This window comes from Thunnus albacares, chromosome 2, assembly GCF_914725855.1.
Source record: "Thunnus albacares chromosome 2, fThuAlb1.1, whole genome shotgun sequence".
Classification (NCBI taxonomy): Eukaryota; Metazoa; Chordata; class Actinopteri; order Scombriformes; family Scombridae; genus Thunnus; species Thunnus albacares.
The window spans coordinates 38,761,500-38,788,999 of record NC_058107.1 but is presented as its reverse complement, the minus strand read 5'-3'; the positions used below and the strand labels follow the sequence as shown (position 1 = coordinate 38,788,999).

General features: G+C 48.2%; 1 protein-coding gene and 20 non-coding genes across 21 annotated transcripts in view; 18 read left to right on the top strand and 3 right to left on the bottom strand.

Annotated features, from left to right (window-relative positions):
- LOC122968710 (centriolin-like) overlaps positions 1–27,500 on the bottom strand; it is a 50,485-nt gene that overhangs the window by 18,203 nt on the left and 4,782 nt on the right. Inside the window, exons 8-9 of the mRNA XM_044334125.1 lie at positions 26,372–26,485; positions 24,796–24,973 (exon numbers count right to left, since the gene is read on the bottom strand). Of these exons, the coding sequence (XP_044190060.1) occupies positions 24,796–24,973; positions 26,372–26,485 (292 nt within the window). The remainder of the gene's footprint in view (positions 1–24,795; positions 24,974–26,371; positions 26,486–27,500) is intronic.
- trnas-gcu lies at positions 581–662 on the top strand. The gene has a single exon. It is a non-coding gene; the product is annotated as a tRNA-Ser (tRNA).
- On the top strand, positions 1,884–1,956 carry trnaa-agc. The gene has a single exon. It is a non-coding gene; the product is annotated as a tRNA-Ala (tRNA).
- trnas-gcu lies at positions 2,460–2,541 on the top strand. The gene has a single exon. It is a non-coding gene; the product is annotated as a tRNA-Ser (tRNA).
- trnaa-agc lies at positions 3,753–3,825 on the top strand. Its single transcript has one exon. It is a non-coding gene; the product is annotated as a tRNA-Ala (tRNA).
- On the top strand, positions 4,329–4,410 carry trnas-gcu. The gene has a single exon. It is a non-coding gene; the product is annotated as a tRNA-Ser (tRNA).
- trnaa-agc lies at positions 5,632–5,704 on the top strand. Its single transcript has one exon. It is a non-coding gene; the product is annotated as a tRNA-Ala (tRNA).
- On the top strand, positions 6,208–6,289 carry trnas-gcu. The gene has a single exon. It is a non-coding gene; the product is annotated as a tRNA-Ser (tRNA).
- trnas-gcu lies at positions 8,078–8,159 on the top strand. Its single transcript has one exon. It is a non-coding gene; the product is annotated as a tRNA-Ser (tRNA).
- trnaa-agc lies at positions 9,381–9,453 on the top strand. Its single transcript has one exon. It is a non-coding gene; the product is annotated as a tRNA-Ala (tRNA).
- Positions 9,950–10,031, top strand: trnas-gcu. Its single transcript has one exon. It is a non-coding gene; the product is annotated as a tRNA-Ser (tRNA).
- On the top strand, positions 11,789–11,870 carry trnas-gcu. Its single transcript has one exon. It is a non-coding gene; the product is annotated as a tRNA-Ser (tRNA).
- trnaa-agc lies at positions 13,065–13,137 on the top strand. Its single transcript has one exon. It is a non-coding gene; the product is annotated as a tRNA-Ala (tRNA).
- trnas-gcu lies at positions 13,641–13,722 on the top strand. Its single transcript has one exon. It is a non-coding gene; the product is annotated as a tRNA-Ser (tRNA).
- Positions 15,511–15,592, top strand: trnas-gcu. Its single transcript has one exon. It is a non-coding gene; the product is annotated as a tRNA-Ser (tRNA).
- Positions 16,797–16,869, top strand: trnaa-agc. Its single transcript has one exon. It is a non-coding gene; the product is annotated as a tRNA-Ala (tRNA).
- On the top strand, positions 17,373–17,454 carry trnas-gcu. The gene has a single exon. It is a non-coding gene; the product is annotated as a tRNA-Ser (tRNA).
- On the top strand, positions 18,736–18,817 carry trnas-gcu. Its single transcript has one exon. It is a non-coding gene; the product is annotated as a tRNA-Ser (tRNA).
- Positions 21,145–21,217, bottom strand: trnaa-agc. The gene has a single exon. It is a non-coding gene; the product is annotated as a tRNA-Ala (tRNA).
- Positions 21,731–21,803, bottom strand: trnaa-agc. Its single transcript has one exon. It is a non-coding gene; the product is annotated as a tRNA-Ala (tRNA).
- On the top strand, positions 22,312–22,393 carry trnas-gcu. Its single transcript has one exon. It is a non-coding gene; the product is annotated as a tRNA-Ser (tRNA).

Below are 27,500 nucleotides of genomic sequence, written 5' to 3'. Positions count from 1 at the left end.
GACAGGGGAATTAGCTCAAATGGTAGAGTGCTCGCTTAGCATGCGAGAGGTAGCGGGATCGACGCCCGCATTCTCCACAAGCCTTTCCCGCTGTCTCCGCGTAATGGTGCCTGGGACTTTCTCCTGCACTACAGCAAACAACCCCATCTGTGCGGTTAATTCAGAGGTGAGATAGAGAGAGTCCTCTTACATGTAAGGTCAGCACTCTGCTGGCATGTCCTTTCTTCCCGCGCATCATTTCTTTCAACCTCCTCCTCCAGTCTTAACTTCTGCATAAAGTTGAATTTTTCTCAACTTCCCTTTGAGCAGCAGTGGCAGTTTTTGAGAGTCCACGTCATACTGAAAGGCGTCCTGTTGTGTCTCCAGTGTTGGAGTCTGCATGTGTGAACGGGCTGTTAGACTGTCAGCTATGATTCAATCCTTCCCAAAAGGCTCCTCAACTATTCACACCTTTAGTCCCGTGACTCTGACCGCTCTCACGACCGCCACGTTAGCCGACGTCAATGCGTTTCACAGATTGTCCATACAACACCACGTATGGATCCATGTATGGATTGTATGTATTGAAACCCCGTCAACAGACGAGGTGGCCGAGTGGTTAAGGCGATGGACTGCTAATCCATTGTGCTCTGCACGCGTGGGTTCGAATCCCATCCTCGTCGAGTCAGCTTGACTTTAGTCTGCTGCGTTTACATGTCGTGGAGCTAACCGGCTCCATGACTAAGGCCTCCATGCGGCAGCATTGAAGGCAGTGAATTCAACTCATCTAATCACAGGGTCCGGTCAAGGAGGGGAAATCAATCCGCACACCAGCGACCAATCGCAAGCCCTCTTGCAAGCGCTCCCTATGATACTTGGGTGGGGGGCGGGGGGAACAGAGAGGCCAAAACGGAGGCAGCTATCCTAGCCTGTTGGATGCCTTGCACCGCTGGCGTGTCAAATCAAAGCTGCTGCACAACAGAGAGCTCCTTTGCACTCAGTTATGAGAGGAGGCCACGATACTGCTACCTCTTTGAATGAGCCGTGTATAAATGTCAAGACGAGGAAAGGGAACAGCAGGGAAAAAGAGGGAAACTCTGGGAGCTGCTGTGAATGACTAGCGGTGGCCCAGCCGGCTAGCGAGTTAGCGCTTAGCTGGCCAGCTACAGCAGCTCACCAACCAGCCCCGTGAATGTCACTACGCCACCAAGTTTTCGGCCCCACCTAACAGCCCCTGCAGCCAGGCCTCTCTGCGATGGACAGTCGGGTCTCCCGGGACCTCTTTCCTTCTCCCGCTCTCTCTCCCTCTTCCACTCGGGACTTTGTGTCCTTTGGGTCCTTTGGGTCCTTTGGGTCCTATGGGTCCTATGGGTCCTATGGATGCCTCATCCAGACCTTTCTGATTACGACTGTCTTACCCACGTTCAGATGCAAAACCGCTTCTCCACGTTAGCTAGACTTTCCCTACGTAAGTAGAAGAAATGCCTAAAAGGCCTTTTGGAGAATGCGGGCGTCGATCCCGCTACCTCTCACATGCGAAGCGAGCGCTCTACCATTTGAGCTAATTCCCCTACCAAGAAAGGGAAGCTATCTAGTTCCGTGCTGCACTTCCCTTCCTTCCTCCCCTGTGGAGGATTCGTGATACTGGAGGGGGAAAAAAAACTATCTTTATTTGGTGTCTCCACTTAGGAAAGACACCCATGAAACCCTCCAGACCTTCCAGGTCTGTGTGAAGACCTCCCAATCAATTGCGCTCTTCACGCCTCTGTTCCAACGCCATCCTCGTCAGCTCATGTTCAATTCAATCTTCTGTCTTTACACGACTACAAGTTAACAAGAAAAGCCACATTTCACCACTGCAGGGGGGAGTGATTAAAAGTGAAGAGAGTGCTTTTTAGACGACAGGGGAATTAGCTCAAATGGTAGAGCGCTCGCTTAGCATGCGAGAGGTAGCGGGATCGACGCCCGCATTCTCCACAAGCCTTTCCCGCTGTCTCCGCGTAATGGTGCCTGGGACTTTCTCCTGCACTACAGCAAACAACCCCATCTGTGCGGTTAATTCAGAGGTGAGATAGAGAGAGTCCTCTTACATGTAAGGTCAGCACTCTGCTGGCATGTCCTTTCTTCCCGCGCATCATTTCTTTCAACCTCCTCCTCCAGTCTTAACTTCTGCATAAAGTTGAATTTTTCTCAACTTCCCTTTGAGCAGCAGTGGCAGTTTTTGAGAGTCCACGTCATACTGAAAGGCGTCCTGTTGTGTCTCCAGTGTTGGAGTCTGCATGTGTGAACGGGCTGTTAGACTGTCAGCTATGATTCAATCCTTCCCAAAAGGCTCCTCAACTATTCACACCTTCAGTCCCGTGACTCTGACCGCTCTCACGACCGCCACGTTAGCCGACGTCAATGCGTTTCACAGATTGTCCATACAACGCCACGTATGGATCCATGTATGGATTGTATGTATTGAAACCCCGTCAACAGACGAGGTGGCCGAGTGGTTAAGGCGATGGACTGCTAATCCATTGTGCTCTGCACGCGTGGGTTCGAATCCCATCCTCGTCGAGTCAGCTTGACTTTAGTCTGCTGCGTTTACATGTCGTGGAGCTAACCGGCTCCATGACTAAGGCCTCCATGCGGCAGCATTGAAGGCAGTGAATTCAACTCATCTAATCACAGGGTCCGGTCAAGGAGGGGAAATCAATCCGCACACCAGCGACCAATCGCAAGCCCTCTTGCAAGCGCTCCCTATGATACTTGGGTGGGGGGCGGGGGGAACAGAGAGGCCAAAACGGAGGCAGCTATCCTAGCCTGTTGGATGCCTTGCACCGCTGGCGTGTCAAATCAAAGCTGCTGCACAACAGAGAGCTCCTTTGCACTCAGTTATGAGAGGAGGCCACGATACTGCTACCTCTTTGAATGAGCCGTGTATAAATGTCAAGACGAGGAAAGGGAACAGCAGGGAAAAAGAGGGAAACTCTGGGAGCTGCTGTGAATGACTAGCGGTGGCCCAGCCGGCTAGCGAGTTAGCGCTTAGCTGGCCAGCTACAGCAGCTCACCAACCAGCCCCGTGAATGTCACTACGCCACCAAGTTTTCGGCCCCACCTAACAGCCCCTGCAGCCAGGCCTCTCTGCGATGGACAGTCGGGTCTCCCGGGACCTCTTTCCTTCTCCCGCTCTCTCTCCCTCTTCCACTCGGGACTTTGTGTCCTTTGGGTCCTTTGGGTCCTTTGGGTCCTATGGGTCCTATGGATGCCTCATCCAGACCTTTCTGATTACGACTGTCTTACCCACGTTCAGATGCAAAACCGCTTCTCCACGTTAGCTAGACTTTCCCTACGTAAGTAGAAGAAATGCCTAAAAGGCCTTTTGGAGAATGCGGGCGTCGATCCCGCTACCTCTCACATGCGAAGCGAGCGCTCTACCATTTGAGCTAATTCCCCTACCAAGAAAGGGAAGCTATCTAGTTCCGTGCTGCACTTCCCTTCCTTCCTCCCCTGTGGAGGATTCGTGATACTGGAGGGGGAAAAAAACTATCTTTATTTGGTGTCTCCACTTAGGAAAGACACCCATGAAACCCTCCAGACCTTCCAGGTCTGTGTGAAGACCTCCCAATCAATTGCGCTCTTCACGCCTCTGTTCCAACGCCATCCTCGTCAGCTCATGTTCAATTCAATCTTCTGTCTTTACACGACTACAAGTTAACAAGAAAAGCCACATTTCACCACTGCAGGGGGGAGTGATTAAAAGTGAAGAGAGTGCTTTTTAGACGACAGGGGAATTAGCTCAAATGGTAGAGCGCTCGCTTAGCATGCGAGAGGTAGCGGGATCGACGCCCGCATTCTCCACAAGCCTTTCCCGCTGTCTCCGCGTAATGGTGCCTGGGACTTTCTCCTGCACTACAGCAAACAACCCCATCTGTGCGGTTAATTCAGAGGTGAGATAGAGAGAGTCCTCTTACATGTAAGGTCAGCACTCTGCTGGCATGTCCTTTCTTCCCGCGCATCATTTCTTTCAACCTCCTCCTCCAGTCTTAACTTCTGCATAAAGTTGAATTTTTCTCAACTTCCCTTTGAGCAGCAGTGGCAGTTTTTGAGAGTCCACGTCATACTGAAAGGCGTCCTGTTGTGTCTCCAGTGTTGGAGTCTGCATGTGTGAACGGGCTGTTAGACTGTCAGCTATGATTCAATCCTTCCCAAAAGGCTCCTCAACTATTCACACCTTTAGTCCCGTGACTCTGACCGCTCTCACGACCGCCACGTTAGCCGACGTCAATGCGTTTCACAGATTGTCCATACAACGCCACGTATGGATCCATGTATGGATTGTATGTATTGAAACCCCGTCAACAGACGAGGTGGCCGAGTGGTTAAGGCGATGGACTGCTAATCCATTGTGCTCTGCACGCGTGGGTTCGAATCCCATCCTCGTCGAGTCAGCTTGACTTTAGTCTGCTGCGTTTACATGTCGTGGAGCTAACCGGCTCCATGACTAAGGCCTCCATGCGGCAGCATTGAAGGCAGTGAATTCAACTCATCTAATCACAGGGTCCGGTCAAGGAGGGGAAATCAATCCGCACACCAGCGACCAATCGCAAGCCCTCTTGCAAGCGCTCCCTATGATACTTGGGTGGGGGGCGGGGGGAACAGAGAGGCCAAAACGGAGGCAGCTATCCTAGCCTGTTGGATGCCTTGCACCGCTGGCGTGTCAAATCAAAGCTGCTGCACAACAGAGAGCTCCTTTGCACTCAGTTATGAGAGGAGGCCACGATACTGCTACCTCTTTGAATGAGCCGTGTATAAATGTCAAGACGAGGAAAGGGAACAGCAGGGAAAAAGAGGGAAACTCTGGGAGCTGCTGTGAATGACTAGCGGTGGCCCAGCCGGCTAGCGAGTTAGCGCTTAGCTGGCCAGCTACAGCAGCTCACCAACCAGCCCCGTGAATGTCACTACGCCACCAAGTTTTCGGCCCCACCTAACAGCCCCTGCAGCCAGGCCTCTCTGCGATGGACAGTCGGGTCTCCCGGGACCTCTTTCCTTCTCCCGCTCTCTCTCCCTCTTCCACTCGGGACTTTGTGTCCTTTGGGTCCTTTGGGTCCTTTGGGTCCTATGGGTCCTATGGGTCCTATGGATGCCTCATCCAGACCTTTCTGATTACGACTGTCTTACCCACGTTCAGATGCAAAACCGCTTCTCCACGTTAGCTAGACTTTCCCTACGTAAGTAGAAGAAATGCCTAAAAGGCCTTTTGGAGAATGCGGGCGTCGATCCCGCTACCTCTCACATGCGAAGCGAGCGCTCTACCATTTGAGCTAATTCCCCTACCAAGAAAGGGAAGCTATCTAGTTCCGTGCTGCACTTCCCTTCCTTCCTCCCCTGTGGAGGATTCGTGATACTGGAGGGGGAAAAAAAACTATCTTTATTTGGTGTCTCCACTTAGGAAAGACACCCATGAAACCCTCCAGACCTTCCAGGTCTGTGTGAAGACCTCCCAATCAATTGCGCTCTTCACGCCTCTGTTCCAACGCCATCCTCGTCAGCTCATGTTCAATTCAATCTTCTGTCTTTACACGACTACAAGTTAACAAGAAAAGCCACATTTCACCACTGCAGGGGGGAGTGATTAAAAGTGAAGAGAGTGCTTTTTAGACGACAGGGGAATTAGCTCAAATGGTAGAGCGCTCGCTTAGCATGCGAGAGGTAGCGGGATCGACGCCCGCATTCTCCACAAGCCTTTCCCGCTGTCTCCGCGTAATGGTGCCTGGGACTTTCTCCTGCACTACAGCAAACAACCCCATCTGTGCGGTTAATTCAGAGGTGAGATAGAGAGAGTCCTCTTACATGTAAGGTCAGCACTCTGCTGGCATGTCCTTTCTTCCCGCGCATCATTTCTTTCAACCTCCTCCTCCAGTCTTAACTTCTGCATAAAGTTGAATTTTTCTCAACTTCCCTTTGAGCAGCAGTGGCAGTTTTTGAGAGTCCACGTCATACTGAAAGGCGTCCTGTTGTGTCTCCAGTGTTGGAGTCTGCATGTGTGAACGGGCTGTTAGACTGTCAGCTATGATTCAATCCTTCCCAAAAGGCTCCTCAACTATTCACACCTTTAGTCCCGTGACTCTGACCGCTCTCACGACCGCCACGTTAGCCGACGTCAATGCGTTTCACAGATTGTCCATACAACGCCACGTATGGATCCATGTATGGATTGTATGTATTGAAACCCCGTCAACAGACGAGGTGGCCGAGTGGTTAAGGCGATGGACTGCTAATCCATTGTGCTCTGCACGCGTGGGTTCGAATCCCATCCTCGTCGAGTCAGCTTGACTTTAGTCTGCTGCGTTTACATGTCGTGGAGCTAACCGGCTCCATGACTAAGGCCTCCATGCGGCAGCATTGAAGGCAGTGAATTCAACTCATCTAATCACAGGGTCCGGTCAAGGAGGGGAAATCAATCCGCACACCAGCGACCAATCGCAAGCCCTCTTGCAAGCGCTCCCTATGATACTTGGGTGGGGGGCGGGGGGAACAGAGAGGCCAAAACGGAGGCAGCTATCCTAGCCTGTTGGATGCCTTGCACCGCTGGCGTGTCAAATCAAAGCTGCTGCACAACAGAGAGCTCCTTTGCACTCAGTTATGAGAGGAGGCCACGATACTGCTACCTCTTTGAATGAGCCGTGTATAAATGTCAAGACGAGGAAAGGGAACAGCAGGGAAAAAGAGGGAAACTCTGGGAGCTGCTGTGAATGACTAGCGGTGGCCCAGCCGGCTAGCGAGTTAGCGCTTAGCTGGCCAGCTACAGCAGCTCACCAACCAGCCCCGTGAATGTCACTACGCCACCAAGTTTTCGGCCCCACCTAACAGCCCCTGCAGCCAGGCCTCTCTGCGATGGACAGTCGGGTCTCCCGGGACCTCTTTCCTTCTCCCGCTCTCTCTCCCTCTTCCACTCGGGACTTTGTGTCCTTTGGGTCCTTTGGGTCCTTTGGGTCCTATGGGTCCTATGGATGCCTCATCCAGACCTTTCTGATTACGACTGTCTTACCCACGTTCAGATGCAAAACCGCTTCTCCACGTTAGCTAGACTTTCCCTACGTAAGTAGAAGAAATGCCTAAAAGGCCTTTTGGAGAATGCGGGCGTCGATCCCGCTACCTCTCACATGCGAAGCGAGCGCTCTACCATTTGAGCTAATTCCCCTACCAAGAAAGGGAAGCTATCTAGTTCCGTGCTGCACTTCCCTTCCTTCCTCCCCTGTGGAGGATTCGTGATACTGGAGGGGGAAAAAAACCTATCTTTATTTGGTGTCTCCACTTAGGAAAGACACCCATGAAACCCTCCAGACCTTCCAGGTCTGTGTGAAGACCTCCCAATCAATTGCGCTCTTCACGCCTCTGTTCCAACGCCATCCTCGTCAGCTCATGTTCAATTCAATCTTCTGTCTTTACACGACTACAAGTTAACAAGAAAAGCCACATTTCACCACTGCAGGGGGGAGTGATTAAAAGTGAAGAGAGTGCTTTTTAGACGACAGGGGAATTAGCTCAAATGGTAGAGCGCTCGCTTAGCATGCGAGAGGTAGAGGGATCGACGCCCGCATTCTCCACAAGCCTTTCCCGCTGTCTCCGCGTAATGGTGCCTGGGACTTTCTCCTGCACTACAGCAAACAACCCCATCTGTGCGGTTAATTCAGAGGTGAGATAGAGAGAGTCCTCTTACATGTAAGGTCAGCACTCTGCTGGCATGTCCTTTCTTCCCGCGCATCATTTCTTTCAACCTCCTCCTCCAGTCTTAACTTCTGCATAAAGTTGAATTTTTCTCAACTTCCCTTTGAGCAGCAGTGGCAGTTTTTGAGAGTCCACGTCATACTGAAAGGCGTCCTGTTGTGTCTCCAGTGTTGGAGTCTGCATGTGTGAACGGGCTGTTAGACTGTCAGCTATGATTCAATCCTTCCCAAAAGGCTCCTCAACTATTCACACCTTCAGTCCCGTGACTCTGACCGCTCTCACGACCGCCACGTTAGCCGACGTCAATGCGTTTCACAGATTGTCCATACAACGCCACGTATGGATCCATGTATGGATTGTATGTATTGAAACCCCGTCAACAGACGAGGTGGCCGAGTGGTTAAGGCGATGGACTGCTAATCCATTGTGCTCTGCACGCGTGGGTTCGAATCCCATCCTCGTCGAGTCAGCTTGACTTTAGTCTGCTGCGTTTACATGTCGTGGAGCTAACCGGCTCCATGACTAAGGCCTCCATGCGGCAGCATTGAAGGCAGTGAATTCAACTCATCTAATCACAGGGTCCGGTCAAGGAGGGGAAATCAATCCGCACACCAGCGACCAATCGCAAGCCCTCTTGCAAGCGCTCCCTATGATACTTGGGTGGGGGGCGGGGGGAACAGAGAGGCCAAAACGGAGGCAGCTATCCTAGCCTGTTGGATGCCTTGCACCGCTGGCGTGTCAAATCAAAGCTGCTGCACAACAGAGAGCTCCTTTGCACTCAGTTATGAGAGGAGGCCACGATACTGCTACCTCTTTGAATGAGCCGTGTATAAATGTCAAGACGAGGAAAGGGAACAGCAGGGAAAAAGAGGGAAACTCTGGGAGCTGCTGTGAATGACTAGCGGTGGCCCAGCCGGCTAGCGAGTTAGCGCTTAGCTGGCCAGCTACAGCAGCTCACCAACCAGCCCCGTGAATGTCACTACGCCACCAAGTTTTCGGCCCCACCTAACAGCCCCTGCAGCCAGGCCTCTCTGCGATGGACAGTCGGGTCTCCCGGGACCTCTTTCCTTCTCCCGCTCTCTCTCCCTCTTCCACTCGGGACTTTGTGTCCTTTGTGTCCTTTGTGTCCTTTGGGTCCTTTGGGTCCTTTGGGTCCTATGGATGCCTCATCCAGACCTTTCTGATTACGACTGTCTTACCCACGTTCAGATGCAAAACCGCTTCTCCACGTTAGCTAGACTTTCCCTACGTAAGTAGAAGAAATGCCTAAAAGGCCTTTTGGAGAATGCGGGCGTCGATCCCGCTACCTCTCACATGCGAAGCGAGCGCTCTACCATTTGAGCTAATTCCCCTACCAAGAAAGGGAAGCTATCTAGTTCCGTGCTGCACTTCCCTTCCTTCCTCCCCTGTGGAGGATTCGTGATACTGGAGGGGGAAAAAAACCTATCTTTATTTGGTGTCTCCACTTAGGAAAGACACCCATGAAACCCTCCAGACCTTCCAGGTCTGTGTGAAGACCTCCCAATCAATTGCGCTCTTCACGCCTCTGTTCCAACGCCATCCTCGTCAGCTCATGTTCAATTCAATCTTCTGTCTTTACACGACTACAAGTTAACAAGAAAAGCCACATTTCACCACTGCAGGGGGGAGTGATTAAAAGTGAAGAGAGTGCTTTTTAGACGACAGGGGAATTAGCTCAAATGGTAGAGCGCTCGCTTAGCATGCGAGAGGTAGCGGGATCGACGCCCGCATTCTCCACAAGCCTTTCCCGCTGTCTCTGTGTAATGGTGCCTGGGACTTTCTCCTGCACTACAACCCCATCTGTGCGGTTAATTCAGAGGTGAGATAGAGAGAGTCCTCTTACATGTAAGGTCAGCACTCTGCTGGCATGTCCTTTCTTCCCGCGCATCATTTCTTTCAACCTCCTCCTCCAGTCTTAACTTCTGCATAAAGTTGAATTTTTCTCAACTTCCCTTTGAGCAGCAGTGGCAGTTTTTGAGAGTCCACCTCATACTGAAAGGCGTCCTGTTGTGTCTCCAGTGTTGGAGTCTGCATGTGTGAACGGGCTGTTAGACTGTCAGCTATGATTCAATCCTTCCCAAAAGGCTCCTCAACTATTCACACCTTCAGTCCCGTGACTCTGACCGCTCTCACGACCGCCACGTTAGCCGACGTCAATGCGTTTCACAGATTGTCCATACAACGCCACGTATGGATCCATGTATGGATTGTATGTATTGAAACCCCGTCAACAGATGAGGTGGCCGAGTGGTTAAGGCGATGGACTGCTAATCCATTGTGCTCTGCACGCGTGGGTTCGAATCCCATCCTCGTCGAGTCAGCTTGACTTTAGTCTGCTGCGTTTACATGTCGTGGAGCTAACCGGCTCCATGACTAAGGCCTCCATGCGGCAGCATTGAAGGCAGTGAATTCAACTCATCTAATCACAGGGTCCGGTCAAGGAGGGGAGATCAATCCGCACACCAGCGACCAATCGCAAGCCCTCTTGCAAGCGCTCCCTATGATACTTGGGTGGGGGGCGGGGGGAACAGAGAGGCCAAAACGGAGGCAGCTATCCTAGCCTGTTGGATGCCTTGCACCGCTGGCGTGTCAAATCAAAGCTGCTGCACAACAGAGAGCTCCTTTGCACTCAGTTATGAGAGGAGGCCACGATACTGCTACCTCTTTGAATGAGCCGTGTATAAATGTCAAGACGAGGAAAGGGAACAGCAGGGAAAAAGAGGGAAACTCTGGGAGCTGCTGTGAATGACTAGCGGTGGCCCAGCCGGCTAGCGAGGTAGCGCTTAGCTGGCCAGCTATAGCAGCTCACCAACCAGCCCCGTGAATGTCACTACGCCACCAAGTTTTCGGCCCCACCTAACAGCCCCTGCAGCCAGGCCTCTCTGCGATGGACAGTCGGGTCTCCCGGGACCTCTTTCCTTCTCCCGCTCTCTCTCCCTCTTCCACTCGGGACTTTGTGTCCTTTGTGTCCTTTGGGTCCTATGGATGCCTCATCCAGACCTTTCTGATTACGACTGTCTTACCCACGTTCAGATGCAAAACCGCTTCTCCACGTTAGCTAGACTTTCCCTACGTAAGTAGAAGAAATGCCTAAAAGGCCTTTTGGAGAATGCGGGCGTCGATCCCGCTACCTCTCACATGCGAAGCGAGCGCTCTACCATTTGAGCTAATTCCCCTACCAAGAAAGGGAAGCTATCTAGTTCCGTGCTGCACTTCCCTTCCTTCCTCCCCTGTGGAGGATTCGTGATACTGGAGGGGGAAAAAAACCTATCTTTATTTGGTGTCTCCACTTAGGAAAGACACCCATGAAACCCTCCAGACCTTCCAGGTCTGTGTGAAGACCTCCCAATCAATTGCGCTCTTCACGCCTCTGTTCCAACGCCATCCTCGTCAGCTCATGTTCAATTCAATCTTCTGTCTTTACACGACTACAAGTTAACAAGAAAAGCCACATTTCACCACTGCAGGGGGAAGTGATTAAAAGTGAAGAGAGTGCTTTTTAGACGACAGGGGAATTAGCTCAAGAGCGCTCGCTTAGCATGCGAGAGGTAGCGGGATCGACGCCCGCATTCTCCACAAGCCTTTCCCGCTGTCTCTGTGTAATGGTGCCTGGGACTTTCTCCTGCACTACAACCCCATCTGTGCGGTTAATTCAGAGGTGAGATAGAGAGAGTCCTCTTACATGTAAGGTCAGCACTCTGCTGGCATGTCCTTTCTTCCCGCGCATCATTTCTTTCAACCTCCTCCTCCAGTCTTAACTTCTGCATAAAGTTGAATTTTTCTCAACTTCCCTTTGAGCAGCAGTGGCAGTTTTTGAGAGTCCACCTCATACTGAAAGGCGTCCTGTTGTGTCTCCAGTGTTGGAGTCTGCATGTGTGAACGGGCTGTTAGACTGTCAGCTATGATTCAATCCTTCCCAAAAGGCTCCTCAACTATTCACACCTTCAGTCCCGTGACTCTGACCGCTCTCACGACCGCCACGTTAGCCGACGTCAATGCGTTTCACAGATTGTCCATACAACGCCACGTATGGATCCATGTATGGATTGTATGTATTGAAACCCCGTCAACAGACGAGGTGGCCGAGTGGTTAAGGCGATGGACTGCTAATCCATTGTGCTCTGCACGCGTGGGTTCGAATCCCATCCTCGTCGAGTCAGCTTGACTTTAGTCTGCTGCGTTTACATGTCGTGGAGCTAACCGGCTCCATGACTAAGGCCTCCATGCGGCAGCATTGAAGGCAGTGAATTCAACTCATCTAATCACAGGGTCCGGTCAAGGAGGGGAAATCAATCCGCACACCAGCGACCAATCGCAAGCCCTCTTGCAAGCGCTCCCTATGATACTTGGGTGGGGGGCGGGGGGAACAGAGAGGCCAAAACGGAGGCAGCTATCCTAGCCTGTTGGATGCCTTGCACCGCTGGCGTTACAAATCAAAGCTGCTGCACAACAGAGAGCTCCTTTGCACTCAGTTATGAGAGGAGGCCACGATACTGCTACCTCTTTGAATGAGCCGTGTATAAATGTCAAGACGAGGAAAGGGAACAGCAGGGAAAAAGAGGGAAACTCTGGGAGCTGCTGTGAATGACTAGCGGTGGCCCAGCCGGCTAGCGAGTTAGCGCTTAGCTGGCCAGCTACAGCAGCTCACCAACCAGCCCCGTGAATGTCACTACTCCACCAAGTTTTCGGCCCCACCTAACAGCCCCTGCAGCCAGGCCTCTCTGCGATGGACAGTCGGGTCTCCCGGGACCTCTTTCCTTCTCCCGCTCTCTCTCCCTCTTCCACTCGGGACTTTGTGTCCTTTGGGTCCTTTGGGTCCTATGGATGCCTCATCCAGACCTTTCTGATTACGACTGTCTTACCCACGTTCAGATGCAAAACCGCTTCTCCACGTTAGCTAGACTTTCCCTACGTAAGTAGAAGAAATGCCTAAAAGGCCTTTTGGAGAATGCGGGCGTCGATCCCGCTACCTCTCACATGCGAAGCGAGCGCTCTACCATTTGAGCTAATTCCCCTACCAAGAAAGGGAAGCTATCTAGTTCCGTGCTGCACTTCCCTTCCTTCCTCCCCTGTGGAGGATTCGTGATACTGGAGGGGGAAAAAAACCTATCTTTATTTGGTGTCTCCACTTAGGAAAGACACCCATGAAACCCTCCAGACCTTCCAGGTCTGTGTGAAGACCTCCCAATCAATTGCGCTCTTCACGCCTCTGTTCCAACGCCATCCTCGTCAGCTCATGTTCAATTCAATCTTCTGTCTTTACACGACTACAAGTTAACAAGAAAAGCCACATTTCACCACTGCAGGGGGGAGTGATTAAAAGTGAAGAGAGTGCTTTTTAGACGACAGGGGAATTAGCTCAAATGGTAGAGCGCTCGCTTAGCATGCGAGAGGTAGCGGGATCGACGCCCGCATTCTCCACAAGCCTTTCCCGCTGTCTCCGCGTAATGGTGCCTGGGACTTTCTCCTGCACTACAGCAAACAACCCCATCTGTGCGGTTAATTCAGAGGTGAGATAGAGAGAGTCCTCTTACATGTAAGGTCAGCACTCTGCTGGCATGTCCTTTCTTCCCGCGCATCATTTCTTTCAACCTCCTCCTCCAGTCTTAACTTCTGCATAAAGTTGAATTTTTCTCAACTTCCCTTTGAGCAGCAGTGGCAGTTTTTGAGAGTCCACCTCATACTGAAAGGCGTCCTGTTGTGTCTCCAGTGTTGGAGTCTGCATGTGTGAACGGGCTGTTAGACTGTCAGCTATGATTCAATCCTTCCCAAAAGGCTCCTCAACTATTCACACCTTCAGTCCCGTGACTCTGACCGCTCTCACGACCGCCACGTTAGCCGACGTCAATGCGTTTCACAGATTGTCCATACAACGCCACGTATGGATCCATGTATGGATTGTATGTATTGAAACCCCGTCAACAGACGAGGTGGCCGAGTGGTTAAGGCGATGGACTGCTAATCCATTGTGCTCTGCACGCGTGGGTTCGAATCCCATCCTCGTCGAGTCAGCTTGACTTTAGTCTGCTGCGTTTACATGTCGTGGAGCTAACCGGCTCCATGACTAAGGCCTCCATGCGGCAGCATTGAAGGCAGTGAATTCAACTCATCTAATCACAGGGTCCGGTCAAGGAGGGGAAATCAATCCGCACACCAGCGACCAATCGCAAGCCCTCTTGCAAGCGCTCCCTATGATACTTGGGTGGGGGGCGGGGGGAACAGAGGGGCCAAAACGGAGGCAGCTATCCTAGCCTGTTGGATGCCTTGCACCGCTGGCGTGTCAAATCAAAGCTGCTGCACAACAGAGAGCTCCTTTGCACTCAGTTATGAGAGGAGGCCACGATACTGCTACCTCTTTGAATGAGCCGTGTATAAATGTCAAGACGAGGAAAGGGAACAGCAGGGAAAAAGAGGGAAACTCTTGGAGCTGCTGTGAATGACTAGCGGTGGCCCAGCCGGCTAGCGAGTTAGCGCTTAGCTGGCCAGCTACAGCAGCTCACCAACCAGCCCCGTGAATGTCACTACGCCACCAAGTTTTCGGCCCCACCTAACAGCCCCTGCAGCCAGGCCTCTCTGCGATGGACAGTCGGGTCTCCCGGGACCTCTTTCCTTCTCCCGCTCTCTCTCCCTCTTCCACTCGGGACTTTGTGTCCTTTGGGTCCTTTGGGTCCTTTGGGTCCTATGGGTCCTATGGATGCCTCATCCAGACCTTTCTGATTACGACTGTCTTACCCACGTTCAGATGCAAAACCTCTTCTCCACGTTAGCTAGACTTTCCCTACGTAAGTAGAAGAAATGCCTAAAAGGCCTTTTGGAGAATGCGGGCGTCGATCCCGCTACCTCTCACATGCGAAGCGAGCGCTCTACCATTTGAGCTAATTCCCCTACCAAGAAAGGGAAGCTATCTAGTTCCGTGCTGCACTTCCCTTCCTTCCTCCCCTGTGGAGGATTCGTGATACTGGAGGGGGAAAAAAACCTATCTTTATTTGGTGTCTCCACTTAGGAAAGACACCCATGAAACCCTCCAGACCTTCCAGGTCTGTGTGAAGACCTCCCAATCAATTGCGCTCTTCACGCCTCTGTTCCAACGCCATCCTCGTCAGCTCATGTTCAATTCAATCTTCTGTCTTTACACGACTACAAGTTAACAAGAAAAGCCACATTTCACCACTGCAGGGGGGAGTGATTAAAAGTGAAGAGAGTGCTTTTTAGACGACAGGGGAATTAGCTCAAATGGTAGAGTGCTCGCTTAGCATGCCAGAGGTAGCGGGATCGACGCCCGCATTCTCCACAAGCCTTTCCCGCTGTCTCCGCATAATGGTGCCTGGGACTTTCTCCTGCACTACAGCAAACAACCCCATCTGTGCGGTTAATTCAGAGGTGAGATAGAGAGAGTCCTCTTACATGTAAGGTCAGCACTCTGCTGGCATGTCCTTTCTTCCCGCGCATCATTTCTTTCAACCTCCTCCTCCAGTCTTAACTTCTGCATAAAGTTGAATTTTTCTCAACTTCCCTTTGAGCAGCAGTGGCAGTTTTTGAGAGTCCACCTCATACTGAAAGGCGTCCTGTTGTGTCTCCAGTGTTGGAGTCTGCATGTGTGAACGGGCTGTTAGACTGTCAGCTATGATTCAATCCTTCCCAAAAGGCTCCTCAACTATTCACACCTTCAGTCCCGTGACTCTGACCGCTCTCACGACCGCCACGTTAGCCGACGTCAATGCGTTTCACAGATTGTCCATACAACGCCACGTATGGATCCATGTATGGATTGTATGTATTGAAACCCCGTCAACAGACGAGGTGGCCGAGTGGTTAAGGCGATGGACTGCTAATCCATTGTGCTCTGCACGCGTGGGTTCGAATCCCATCCTCGTCGAGTCAGCTTGACTTTAGTCTGCTGCGTTTACATGTCGTGGAGCTAACCGGCTCCATGACTAAGGCCTCCATGCGGCAGCATTGAAGGCAGTGAATTCAACTCATCTAATCACAGGGTCCGGTCAAGGAGGGGAAATCAATCCGCACACCAGCGACCAATCGCAAGCCCTCTTGCAAGCGTTCCCTATGGTACTTGGGTGGGGGGCGGGGGGGAACAGAGAGGCCAAAACGGAGGCAGCTATCCTAGCCTGTTGGATGCCTTGCACCGCTGGCGTGTCAAATCAAAGCTGCTGCACAACAGAGAGCTCCTTTGCACTCAGTTATGAGAGGAGGCCACGATACTGCTACCTCTTTGAATGAGCCGTGTATAAATGTCAAGACGAGGAAAGGGAACAGCAGGGAAAAAGAGGGAAACTCTGGGAGCTGCTGTGAATGACTAGCGGTGGCCCAGCCGGCTAGCGAGTTAGCGCTTAGCTGGCCAGCTACAGCAGCTCACTAACCAGCCCCGTGAATGTCACTACGCCACCAAGTTTTCGGCCCCACCTAACAGCCCCTGCAGCCAGGCCTCTCTGCGATGGACAGTCGGGTCTCCCGGGACCTCTTTCCTTCTCCCGCTCTCTCTCCCTCTTCCACTCGGGACTTTGTGTCCTTTGGGTCCTTTGGGTCCTTTGGGTCCTATGGATGCCTCATCCAGACCTTTCTGATTACGACTGTCTTACCCACGTTCAGATGCAAAACCGCTTCTCCACGTTAGCTAGACTTTCCCTACGTAAGTAGAAGAAATGCCTAAAAGGCCTTTTGGAGAATGCGGGCGTCGATCCCGCTACCTCTCACATGCGAAGCGAGCGCTCTACCATTTGAGCTAATTCCCCTACCAAGAAAGGGAAGCTATCTAGTTCCGTGCTGCACTTCCCTTCCTTCCTCCCCTGTGGAGGATTCGTGATACTGGAGGGGGAAAAAAACCTATCTTTATTTGGTGTCTCCACTTAGGAAAGACACCCATGAAACCTTCCAGACCTTCCAGGTCTGTGTGAAGACCTCCCAATCAATTGCGCTCTTCACGCCTCTGTTCCAACGCCATCCTCGTCAGCTCATGTTCAATTCAATCTTCTGTCTTTACACGACTACAAGTTAACAAGAAAAGCCACATTTCACCACTGCAGGGGGGAGTGATTAAAAGTGAAGAGAGTGCTTTTTAGACGACAGGGGAATTAGCTCAAATGGTAGAGCGCTCGCTTAGCATGCGAGAGGTAGCGGGATCGACGCCCGCATTCTCCACAAGCCTTTCCCGCTGTCTCCGCGTAATGGTGCCTGGGACTTTCTCCTGCACTACAGCAAACAACCCCATCTGTGCGGTTAATTCAGAGGTGAGATAGAGAGAGTCCTCTTACATGTAAGGTCAGCACTCTGCTGGCATGTCCTTTCTTCCCGCGCATCATTTCTTTCAACCTCCTCCTCCAGTCTTAACTTCTGCATAAAGTTGAATTTTTCTCAACTTCCCTTTGAGCAGCAGTGGCAGTTTTTGAGAGTCCATGTCATACTGAAAGGCGTCCTGTTGTGTCTCCAGTGTTGGAGTCTGCATGTGTGAACGGGCTGTTAGACTGTCAGCTATGATTCAATCCTTCCCAAAAGGCTCCTCAACTATTCACACCTTCAGTCCCGTGACTCTGACCGCTCTCACGACCGCCACGTTAGCCGAAGTCAATGCGTTTCACAGATTGTCCATACAACGCCACGTATGGATCCATGTATGGATTGTATGTATTGAAACCCCGTCAACAGACGAGGTGGCCGAGTGGTTAAGGCGATGGACTGCTAATCCATTGTGCTCTGCACGCGTGGGTTCGAATCCCATCCTCGTCGAGTCAGCTTGACTTTAGTCTGCTGCGTTTACATGTCGTGGAGCTAACCGGCTCCATGACTAAGGCCTCCATGCGGCAGCATTGAAGGCAGTGAATTCAACTCATCTAATCACAGGGTCCGGTCAAGGAGGGGAGATCAATCCGCACACCAGCGACCAATCGCAAGCCCTCTTGCAAGCGCTCCCTATGATACTTGGGTGGGGGGGCGGGGGGAACAGAGAGGCCAAAACGGAGGCAGCTATCCTAGCCTGTTGGATGCCTTGCACCGCTGGCGTGTCAAATCAAAGCTGCTGCACAACAGAGAGCTCCTTTGCACTCAGTTATGAGAGGAGGCCACGATACTGCTACCTCTTTGAATGAGCCGTGTATAAATGTCAAGACGAGGAAAGGGAACAGCAGAGAAAAAGAGGGAAACTCTTGGAGCTGCTGTGAATGACTAGCGGTGGCCCAGCCGGCTAGCGAGTTAGCGCTTAGCTGGCCAGCTACAGCAGCTCACCAACCAGCCCCGTGAATGTCACTACGCCACCAAGTTTTCGGCCCCACCTAACAGCCCCTGCAGCCAGGCCTCTCTGCGATGGACAGTCGGGTCTCCCGGGACCTCTTTCCTTCTCCCGCTCTCTCTCCCTCTTCCACTCGGGACTTTGTGTCCTTTGGGTCCTTTGGGTCCTATGGATGCCTCATCCAGACCTTTCTGATTACGACTGTCTTACCCACGTTCAGATGCAAAACCGCTTCTCCACGTTAGCTAGACTTTCCCTACGTAAGTAGAAGAAATGCCTAAAAGGCCTTTTGGAGAATGCGGGCGTCGATCCCGCTACCTCTCACATGCGAAGCGAGTGCTCCACCATTTGAGCTAACTTGAGCTGTCGTGGAGCTAACCGGCTCCATGACTAAGGCCTCCATGCGGAGGCATTTAAAGCAGTGAATTCAACATCATCACAGGGTCCGGTCAAGGAGGGGAAATCAATCCGCACACCAGCGACCAATCGCAAGCGCTCCCTATGATACTTGGGTGGGGCGCGGGGGGAACAGAGAGTCCAAAACGGAGGCAGCGATCCTAGCCTGTTGGATGCCTTGCACCGCTGGCGTCCCAAACCCCAACAAGACAAATGTGTCCTCTATCTCCTCTAAAGGTCCGTTCTGTTCTTCTGTACGTTCACTGCTCGGCTTGGAAATCAGATCAGTTAATCTCAATTCAATATACAATTTTCCTCGAGACTGATTTAAAAACCCTGAGAGGAGACCTGGATCACACATTTTCTGTAAAACACTGGCATCAACAGACGAGGTGGCCGAGTGGTTAAGGCGATGGACTGCTAATCCATTGTGCTCTGCACGCGTGGGTTCGAATCCCATCCTCGTCGAGTTTAAGTTCACTTTAGTTTGTCATATTTACAACATAACATGCTCCATTATAACAACCCTCAATAAGATCAATTCCTATAACAGGAAGTTTGTCTCTTTTAGTGACTGATACACTGATGACCTATGCTGCTGTTCTGTCATGTGTATTGAGACAAAAACTTAACACTTGCTTTCCGTTTTTCATGTTTTACAGTTTTACCACTTTATAGAAGAAAGATCAAAAATATCCAAACTCTCCACTCTCTTGGTCATGTGTTCAGGTATGAGATCTCAGTCCGGGGTTTCTACTCCGGCTGCATAGACTACTGTCTCTCTATTAACACCCCCCATGCTGAAGCCTGTTTCACAACATTGAACGCTGTTTACACGCAGATTGCAAATGGTGCTGGTGTTCCTTTTCACAAATGACTGTCATTCATAAATTGGAAATAAATTTGCAAGTTCTACAGTCCTCTCAAATGCTCATGGATGCAAGTTTGTTGTTTCTGTTGATTTGTCAAAAGTGTTCAAATTATAAAATGAGAGGAAATTATTCCATGCTGCAAATTTGGTGAAAATTTATATATTATTATATTTATATATTATATATATTTACCCTGATACACAACATGTTAATTTATCCATTCAGCTAATGTTAAGCAAATAGGAAACTAAAGTCTTCTGGAAAATGCGGGCATTGATCCCGCTACCTCTCGCATGCTAAAAGAGCAGTCTACCATTTGAGCTAATTCCCCTGCACACCCGCTGTGTGTAGCTTTTCCTACCCTTCCCTCCCTCCCCTGCTTCTATTTTAAAAAGTGGATTCATGTTTCTGAAATGCAGACAGTGTCTCAGCTTAAAGAGGCACCAGCCAGGACGTCCACCATCTCCTCTGCTCCTCACTTTTACTCAGCTAAAGGCAAACTCATGTAACTAAATGTTACTCAGATGATCCATTCTGTTCTTTTTCTGTACATTTAAGGGGTCGGTATACTCCATCAGAAGTGCTTGATGGTCGAATAGCTTCAGAAACCCCCCCCCCCCCCCCCCCCCCCACACACCTTTCTGAGGTTTGGGGGGAATCACACAGTGATTGTCCAGCTGTGTGGAGGTAAGAAAGTTGTTAGGGTTTGAACTTCTTCAGCTCTCTTCTACATTCCTGACAACCATTTCAGTCACTTTTAATGTGAACACCTACATGCAACACTATGAATGTCTTCCAGGAGAGAAATATGCACCATTTAAACATCACGTCTCCTTCCTCTCTATGACGGCTGACTTTCCACTCCACCTTCAAGCGCGGCCGATCAGAACAACTGTGAACACTTTTGATTTCCTAAACAGTCGGACAACACGTCGTATGAAGCCGCTCTGATCGATCATAAACCAACTTTGCTTCTCTGCTTGGAAATCAGAGTTGCTTTGTTTACTTCCTGTTGTTATGTTCCATTATTTTTAAGTCAATAATGAACATATGAGAGCTCCAGTTAACCTGACTGGCATTATGTTCATGCTGCACGAGACACAGCAAACTGACTCTGTGTCCTCAAACTTCCAGAAATGTTGTTTTGTTGTTTGTTTGTTCTGTTTTGCTTTCCATCATCACATTTGTGAACACTACAACACATGGAGCGCTACGTCACCAGTTGCACATGTGCACCTTTATCAGAGTTTCAGTAATTGGACTCATACTCATAGCATAGACTATGAGCATTAACATAATCAGAGTATGCTGTTTACATGGGTTCTGCCTTACTCGCATTGTGCCTTAATTGCATTATAATTGAGTTATTAGTGTGTGTCTTGAAGGTTTTACAATGGGTGCACTCCAAAACCTAACTGGCACAGTGACGCTTGTGCCGACCTGAACCAAGGGTTCATGTGGCACATAAACAAAATAACATGTAGAGTACATTTACTCAAGTACTGTACTTCAGTACAGTTTAGAGGTACTTGTACTTTACTTGAGTATTTCCATGTGATGCTACTTTCTACATGTCAGAGGGAAATATTGTACTTTCTACTCCACTACATTTATTTGACAGCTTTAGTTACTTTTCAGATGAAGATTTGACACAATGGATAATATAACAAGCTTTTAAAATACAACACATTGTTAAAGATGAAACCAGTGGTTTCCAACCTTTTTGTCTTTTGACGTCTTACAAAAAGCAGTGTGTAGTCGGGGTCACATTTCACATGTCTATGAGTTGTTAACAGCTCCACCAAATAGTGATTTTTCCCTCTAAACTTCTCACATGCTTTCATTTCAATAAATGTTCAAATGATCCAATATTTCAGCAAAAAAACTGATCTTCACACATCATCAACAGAAACTAAAGGCTTGTGGAGAATGCGGGCATCGATCCCGCTACCTCTCGCATGCTAAGCGAGCGCTCTACCATTTGAGCTAATTCCCCTGTGGTCACATGCTGTAGAGTTCAGTTCACAGTTTGTCCATCAAGGTAAAATGTCTCATCAAATGTGTTTTGTATATTTCTTAAGTCCTATGACTGTTTGTCTGCAGCCATGTAGCAGCTCTGTGAGGCTGTCATTATATTTAGGCTCTAGGCAGGATGTCTCTACAAAACAAACAGTAACATTAGTGAGATACAGGCCACCTACATACAGCAAAAAAACAAGCTATATCTACCCTCACTGATATGAATAAAATATTAGAAACACTTCTTAGTATAACACAATACAATTCAACAGCAACACAAGTTTCAACTAACACTGAACATTAGATGAAGAACTTTCATGAAGGCAGATTTTATTGCAGGGCTGTTGGGTTAGATTGCATTAGTTTTGTCGATCATTAACTGAAGATAGATCAATGAGATCTGACGGAGGGTGTGACTGAGAGCAGCTTGCATCACAGATAAATGTTAAACCATGCTGAGCAGGAGAGCAGAAAAGGGTTAAAGGTCCTCTGGAGAATGCGGGCATCGATCCCGCTACCTCTCGCATGCTAAGCGAGCGCTCTACCATTTGAGCTAATTCCCCTGCAGAGATGGGCACATGGTGTAGCTTTTCGTTTCCCTCCCTCCCCTCCCTGCTTCTATTTTAGGAAGTGGATTCATGTTTCTGAACTGCAGACAAACTCTGCAGGACTCTGAGCTCACGTCATGTTAAAGAGGCACAAGCCAGAACATCCAGCATCTCCTCTGCTCCTCACTTTCACTAAACTACCGGCAAACTCATCAATGTCCAAATTTGAAACACTTTTTTCCTCCCAGATTGTCATGTTTCACAACTTTCTCGTGTTAAAAGAGGAACAAGACAAAGATGTCCTCCATCTCCTCTGCTGTTTTCTGTTTTTATTGAACCAAACTGCACATAGTGTCAGAAACATGAATCCACTTTCTGGAAGAGCTTCATGAGGAAGGAGACAAGGGTCCGTTCTGTTCTTCTTCTTCTGTATATTCTCTTCTCCACTTGGAAATCAGATCAGTTAATATTCACTGAGAGGAAACCTGGATCAGAGTTTTACTGTGAAACAGCAGAAACAACAGACGAGGTGGCCGAGTGGTTAAGGCGATGGACTGCTAATCCATTGTGCTCTGCACGCGTGGGTTCGAATCCCATCCTCGTCGGAGTTACTTTAGCCTGATATGCTTAAATGTCAACAAGATATCTGGCTCCCTTACATACATACATTTATACAAATCTAATAATAATAATGAGTTGAATGTATTCTTCCACACTGACTGAGTCACTGATGCTGGTTTATTGAGACATACTGCGTCATAATAATGTGAACAATCAGCAAAGTTCTCAGTATGTCCAACAGTAAGCTGACTAATATTTAAAATGCGGTTTACATATGAAAAGTTTCCAGATCAGTTTGATAAAGATCTATGTCCACACTGAAACATCTGAACAACAAGAAAGCAGCTAAATCTCACCAGTCAATTTATATTAATACAGCCCAATATCACAAATCAAATTTTACAATCTGTACAGCAACAACATCCTCTGTCCTCAAACCCTCAATTCATATAAGAAAAAACTCCCAAAAAACCCTTTAACGGGAAAAAAATGGAGGTTACTTCTTCATCCTCTTTTCAGTTTGGAAACAATCAAACTGTGATCACAGCACATTCACCACGTCATTGTCCTCATTTCCATGTTTTCTGTTTCTACAGCTACACAATAATAAGAATATACAGAAAAAAGTTCTTTTATATGCTGTGATATTATCAGTGGTGACCTCTCACAGTGATCTTTAACATATCCTTGTTTTAATTCATCCTTAACTAACAGCTGATGCAGCTATACCTCAGTCATCAGAAACTGAGAAGGACGTTGGTCTCATTTCACTACATACATGTTTCCCTCATTGCTCTTTCCTCACATCTTTCCTCTGCTTCAAACCTCCAGGAGGAGACTGAGACACAAGGAGGCAACAGTGATTATTTGTTTAAAGCTCTGACACACAGATACAGTATCTAGGTTATAGTTCAGCTGCTGCAGGAAGTCTCACTTAGGGTTTTTCCACTGGCGCTTTTCCATTACCAGTTTAAATGCGCTGAGCTGTGCCGAGTTGCGCCCGAGATGGACCATCTCCGGAGTCAGGCCAAAGCACATCCAACCCACGCCCAGCCCACGCCCAGCCCACCTCCAAGCGGGCTGCAGTGACGTCTCGCCGAATGCGGCCAATGTCTAATGACCCCCCCCCCCCCCCACCCATCTCCCCCTTAAACAAGCTTTGTTGCACTGTCACTCATGTCTGTGGAGACCAGAGAGAAAGACGTTTTTAAAAACATCTGTTTGTTCAGCTCTCAGTAATTCTGTAGCTTCTAGTTTAGTTTCTATCCTGTGTTTGTATGTTCAGATATCTGCTATATCTTACATCGGAGCTGCTTTAAGTTACTGCAGATGAAAAGATGATTTCTTGCTGCTGCTTCACATTAAAAGCTTTCCACTGACAAACTAACGTAAAGCTTTTATAGTGAAGAACTTAAAGGCGAGAAATGTGTTTATCTATCGTTTTACAACTGCAACTTTGACCATTAGTCACAGCCGTGATATACAGCCGACTCGAGGCAAGCGCATCATCTTCAAGCAGGTATCCCTGTTGTGATAGAGATGCGCATCCCTGTTGTGCTAGGCTGATGTACTGAGTCACTCTGAGTCAAGCCAAGCCAGCGCATGTGTATGGAAAAGGCGTAACTGTGTTCCTGAATTCAATCACCATCTCCACTGAACACAAGAGAGGGTTAAAAGTCTCTCTGGAAAATGCGGGCATCGATCCCGCTACCTCTCGCATGCTAACGAGCGCTCTACCATTTGAGCTAATTCCCCTGTGATGAAAACACTGCTTTGACTGCCACACAGCAAGTTTATAGTGGAACAACATTCACAGAACATTAAGTGCAGTATTCAAGACTCAAAATACCTCTAAACATGGTTCTTGAGACAGAGGAGGGATATAAAGCTGCTGCAGGCCCTTTGGCAGCAAGTAGAGGATCAATCACTAGAAAGTGGATCAATCCAGCGCCGCCTACATTTGAAGATTGGTATGGAATCATTTTTTAAATATATAAAATGGAAATTCTTTGAGGATCCAGAAAGACAAAGTCTACCAAATTTGGAATAAATTGATTAGATTTTTAACTCCAATGTGAGCAGACTTTCTATGACTCCACAAACGTTTAATGTTCTTTGCTCTTCTTGATGAGAATAATAAAAAATGTAAGCCGCCTTGGTTCTACTGTATATAATTACGTTTGTGATAGAGTGTGAAATGAACATATGTAAGAGAGTTAAGAGGAAAACTGATGACAGAATGAAGTATGCATATATATATATTATATATAAGGGTTAAAATCTCTCAACCCTTTCAGAGGAGTTTGATTAAACACTTTTTCAATCTACTTTTTTGCAGAAATATTTTGTGTCTTTAATAATTCAGTGAATTATATCAGTGCTGCCGTGACAAAGCAATGACAGCTGATCAGTGAGGGAGTTATAAGAAGCAGAAATGTGTCCATACCTGTGCTCTGCTGTGTTCTGCAGTCTTCAAGCAGGGGGTGTGATGACTCCATGTCAGTGTGAACGTCTGAGTCCTCCTGGGTCGGCAGGGAGGAGGAGGAGATGGTGATGGTGTTCCTGATGTGTCGAGCCTTGCCTATGTACGGACTCTCAGCCACAGAGTCCACAGCGTCGACTTCCTGATGAGACAAACGAGTAAAAACACTTCATATATGTGGTTGTTTGATAATCAAATGTTCCAGCTCCAGTTGGCTAATGTTCACTGCTGCTGTCATTCAGTTTTAACACACACCTACATCACAAGTGTCTGGTTACTAAATATTAATAAACACCTTTCAAACCAATCAGAATCCAGTATTTTAAGTGGTCATGATATAAATAATAATAACAATAGTTTTAAGATTCTACTTTGTTCAGTTTGTCTCTACCTTTCTGCTTTAGAATATAACGACATAAAACAATCAGAAAATAATGTTTATAATGTCAGTAAGAGAGTACATAGAACTTTTTAAAAAACAGTTACAAAGTGCTCCACAAACACACACACATGCAAAATGAAAACAAATCTGTTTCTGTCTGTGCCGTGTTAGATTTCATATTGTAAATTACACTATTTTGTTAATCTAACTGAAATGAAACGAGACATGAGAACAGGAAGGGAAATAGAATAGACTGCAAATGTGCGGTCACTTTTTGTTTTGCGGTTAGTGTGGAGGACGGATAAAAGGCCAAGATTTGAGGATCGTAGTGGTCAAGAAGTGGAATGAGGAACAAGGAGGTCAGAAATGTAGCAGGGCGACGGCATGGAGTGACTCCTGTTCATACTGGATATTAAAAGATTCTTCAAATGTGCTTTCAATGGAAGTGATGGAGGCCAAAATCCACAGTGTGTCCACACAGTCATTTAAAAGTCTGTGTGAAGCTTCTATTCAGCTTCATCAGTCTGAGTTAGTCATATCAAGTGGATATCTGACACATTTACAGTCTTTTTAGCATCAAATTCCCTCTTTGTGTTTCCTCGGACAGTGTTTCCCTGTTGAGCTGCAGGTGGAAGTATAGTAACAAAAAGAGGAACTTTGGCACTAAAAAGACTGTAACGTTGAAGGATATCTACTTGATTTGACTCATTTGGACACTGAAGCTTCATATTAGCTTCAGATTAACTTTGAAATACAGTTTTACACAGAAGGAGGACTGTGGGTTTTGTCCTCCATCACTTCCATTGTAAGGTCATTATGAAGGGATCTTCTAATGGTCAGTATGAACAGGAGGAATGATTACAGCAAGACAAAACAGCTTTAATGTTCATTTGGGCTCCTTTGGGTTTAAAGAAGGTGATGTTTGCTGATTGGTCTCTCAGCCAATCACAGCCATGTTACTGGAAGGAAATGTCCAATATTTAAACTCTCAAATATCCATATCGGCCTCGAAATTCTAGTATAGGTGTGGATCTTCTATGGTGACACGTACCACAGGTTTGTGTGTGTGCGGCTGGGATTAAGGTAAGTTTCAGGAAATGAGTGTAAGTAAATGTAAAGTCTTCTGAAGTGATGGATGTGTTTATGTTTTCTTGTTACCTGTATGATGGGCAGAGGGCTGAGCTTGGCGTCTATCTTGTAGAACGTCAGCTCCTGCTCCAGCTCGTACAGTTTGTGAAAGGCTCGGGTCAACTCGGCCGTCGTCCGCTCCAACTGGATACAAACAGAAAACGCTTTTACTGTGAAACAGCCACAGGAAGTCCTGAGTACGCATTAACAGCAGAAACAGGAGAAAACACACAGCAGCAGTCAGAAATAATCATCTATCTGTTTTCTAATAAAGGTTGTGATCAATATCAGTGATTATTATTCACAGCAAATAGTCAGTGTATTGATCAGACATGCTGAACACTGCAGGTCACACACACACACACACACACACATACACACTCACACACACACACACACTCACACACACTCACTCACACACACTCACTCACACACACACACACACACACACACACACACACAGGTCAGGCCTGGCTGTGTGAAGCTACCTGCTGACAAACAGCAGGAGTCTGAGGGTCTGAGGGAGCTAGGGATGATGGGAGATTGAGTTTTAGTGTTTAAGTTCAGAGTACCTGACAGACAGCGCCCAGCAGAGAGACAGGAGGGCGGCGCTAAATGACAAAGTGTGAAGAGAGAAAGAGCAAGAGAGAGAACAGGAAGTAACAGTGAAAGCGGGGTTCATGTGTCGGACATAAACTGGATGAGCTGCTGGTTTTTAACAACCTGAGGAGGATTTCACCCAGTTACACCTGCTCGGTTTTCTGAGGTTCAAACAAAATGAAAAACTCTTTGAAACAGTATTTAGACTTTTACTATATTATAATATTTATCAACATCATATAAAATTTAGAACTGAAATTGTTTGTCAGTTAATGAATTAGTCGGTAAAAAAACACTAAGTGGCACTAATGTTCATAATAGATTAAATATGTAAGTCAAAATACCAAAAATAACTGATGTCAGCTTCTTATCGGTGAATATTTGCTGCTTGTTTTTGTCTTACGAAATTAAACTAAATTTTTGGGGTTTAGATCAGATAAAACAAACAATATAAATATGATATAAAGCCCAAATGTCAACATTAATTGTTTTAATTAATGGAAAAAAAGGCAGCAGAATCATTGAAAATAAAAAGAGCTGATTGATCGAAGCGCCTCGC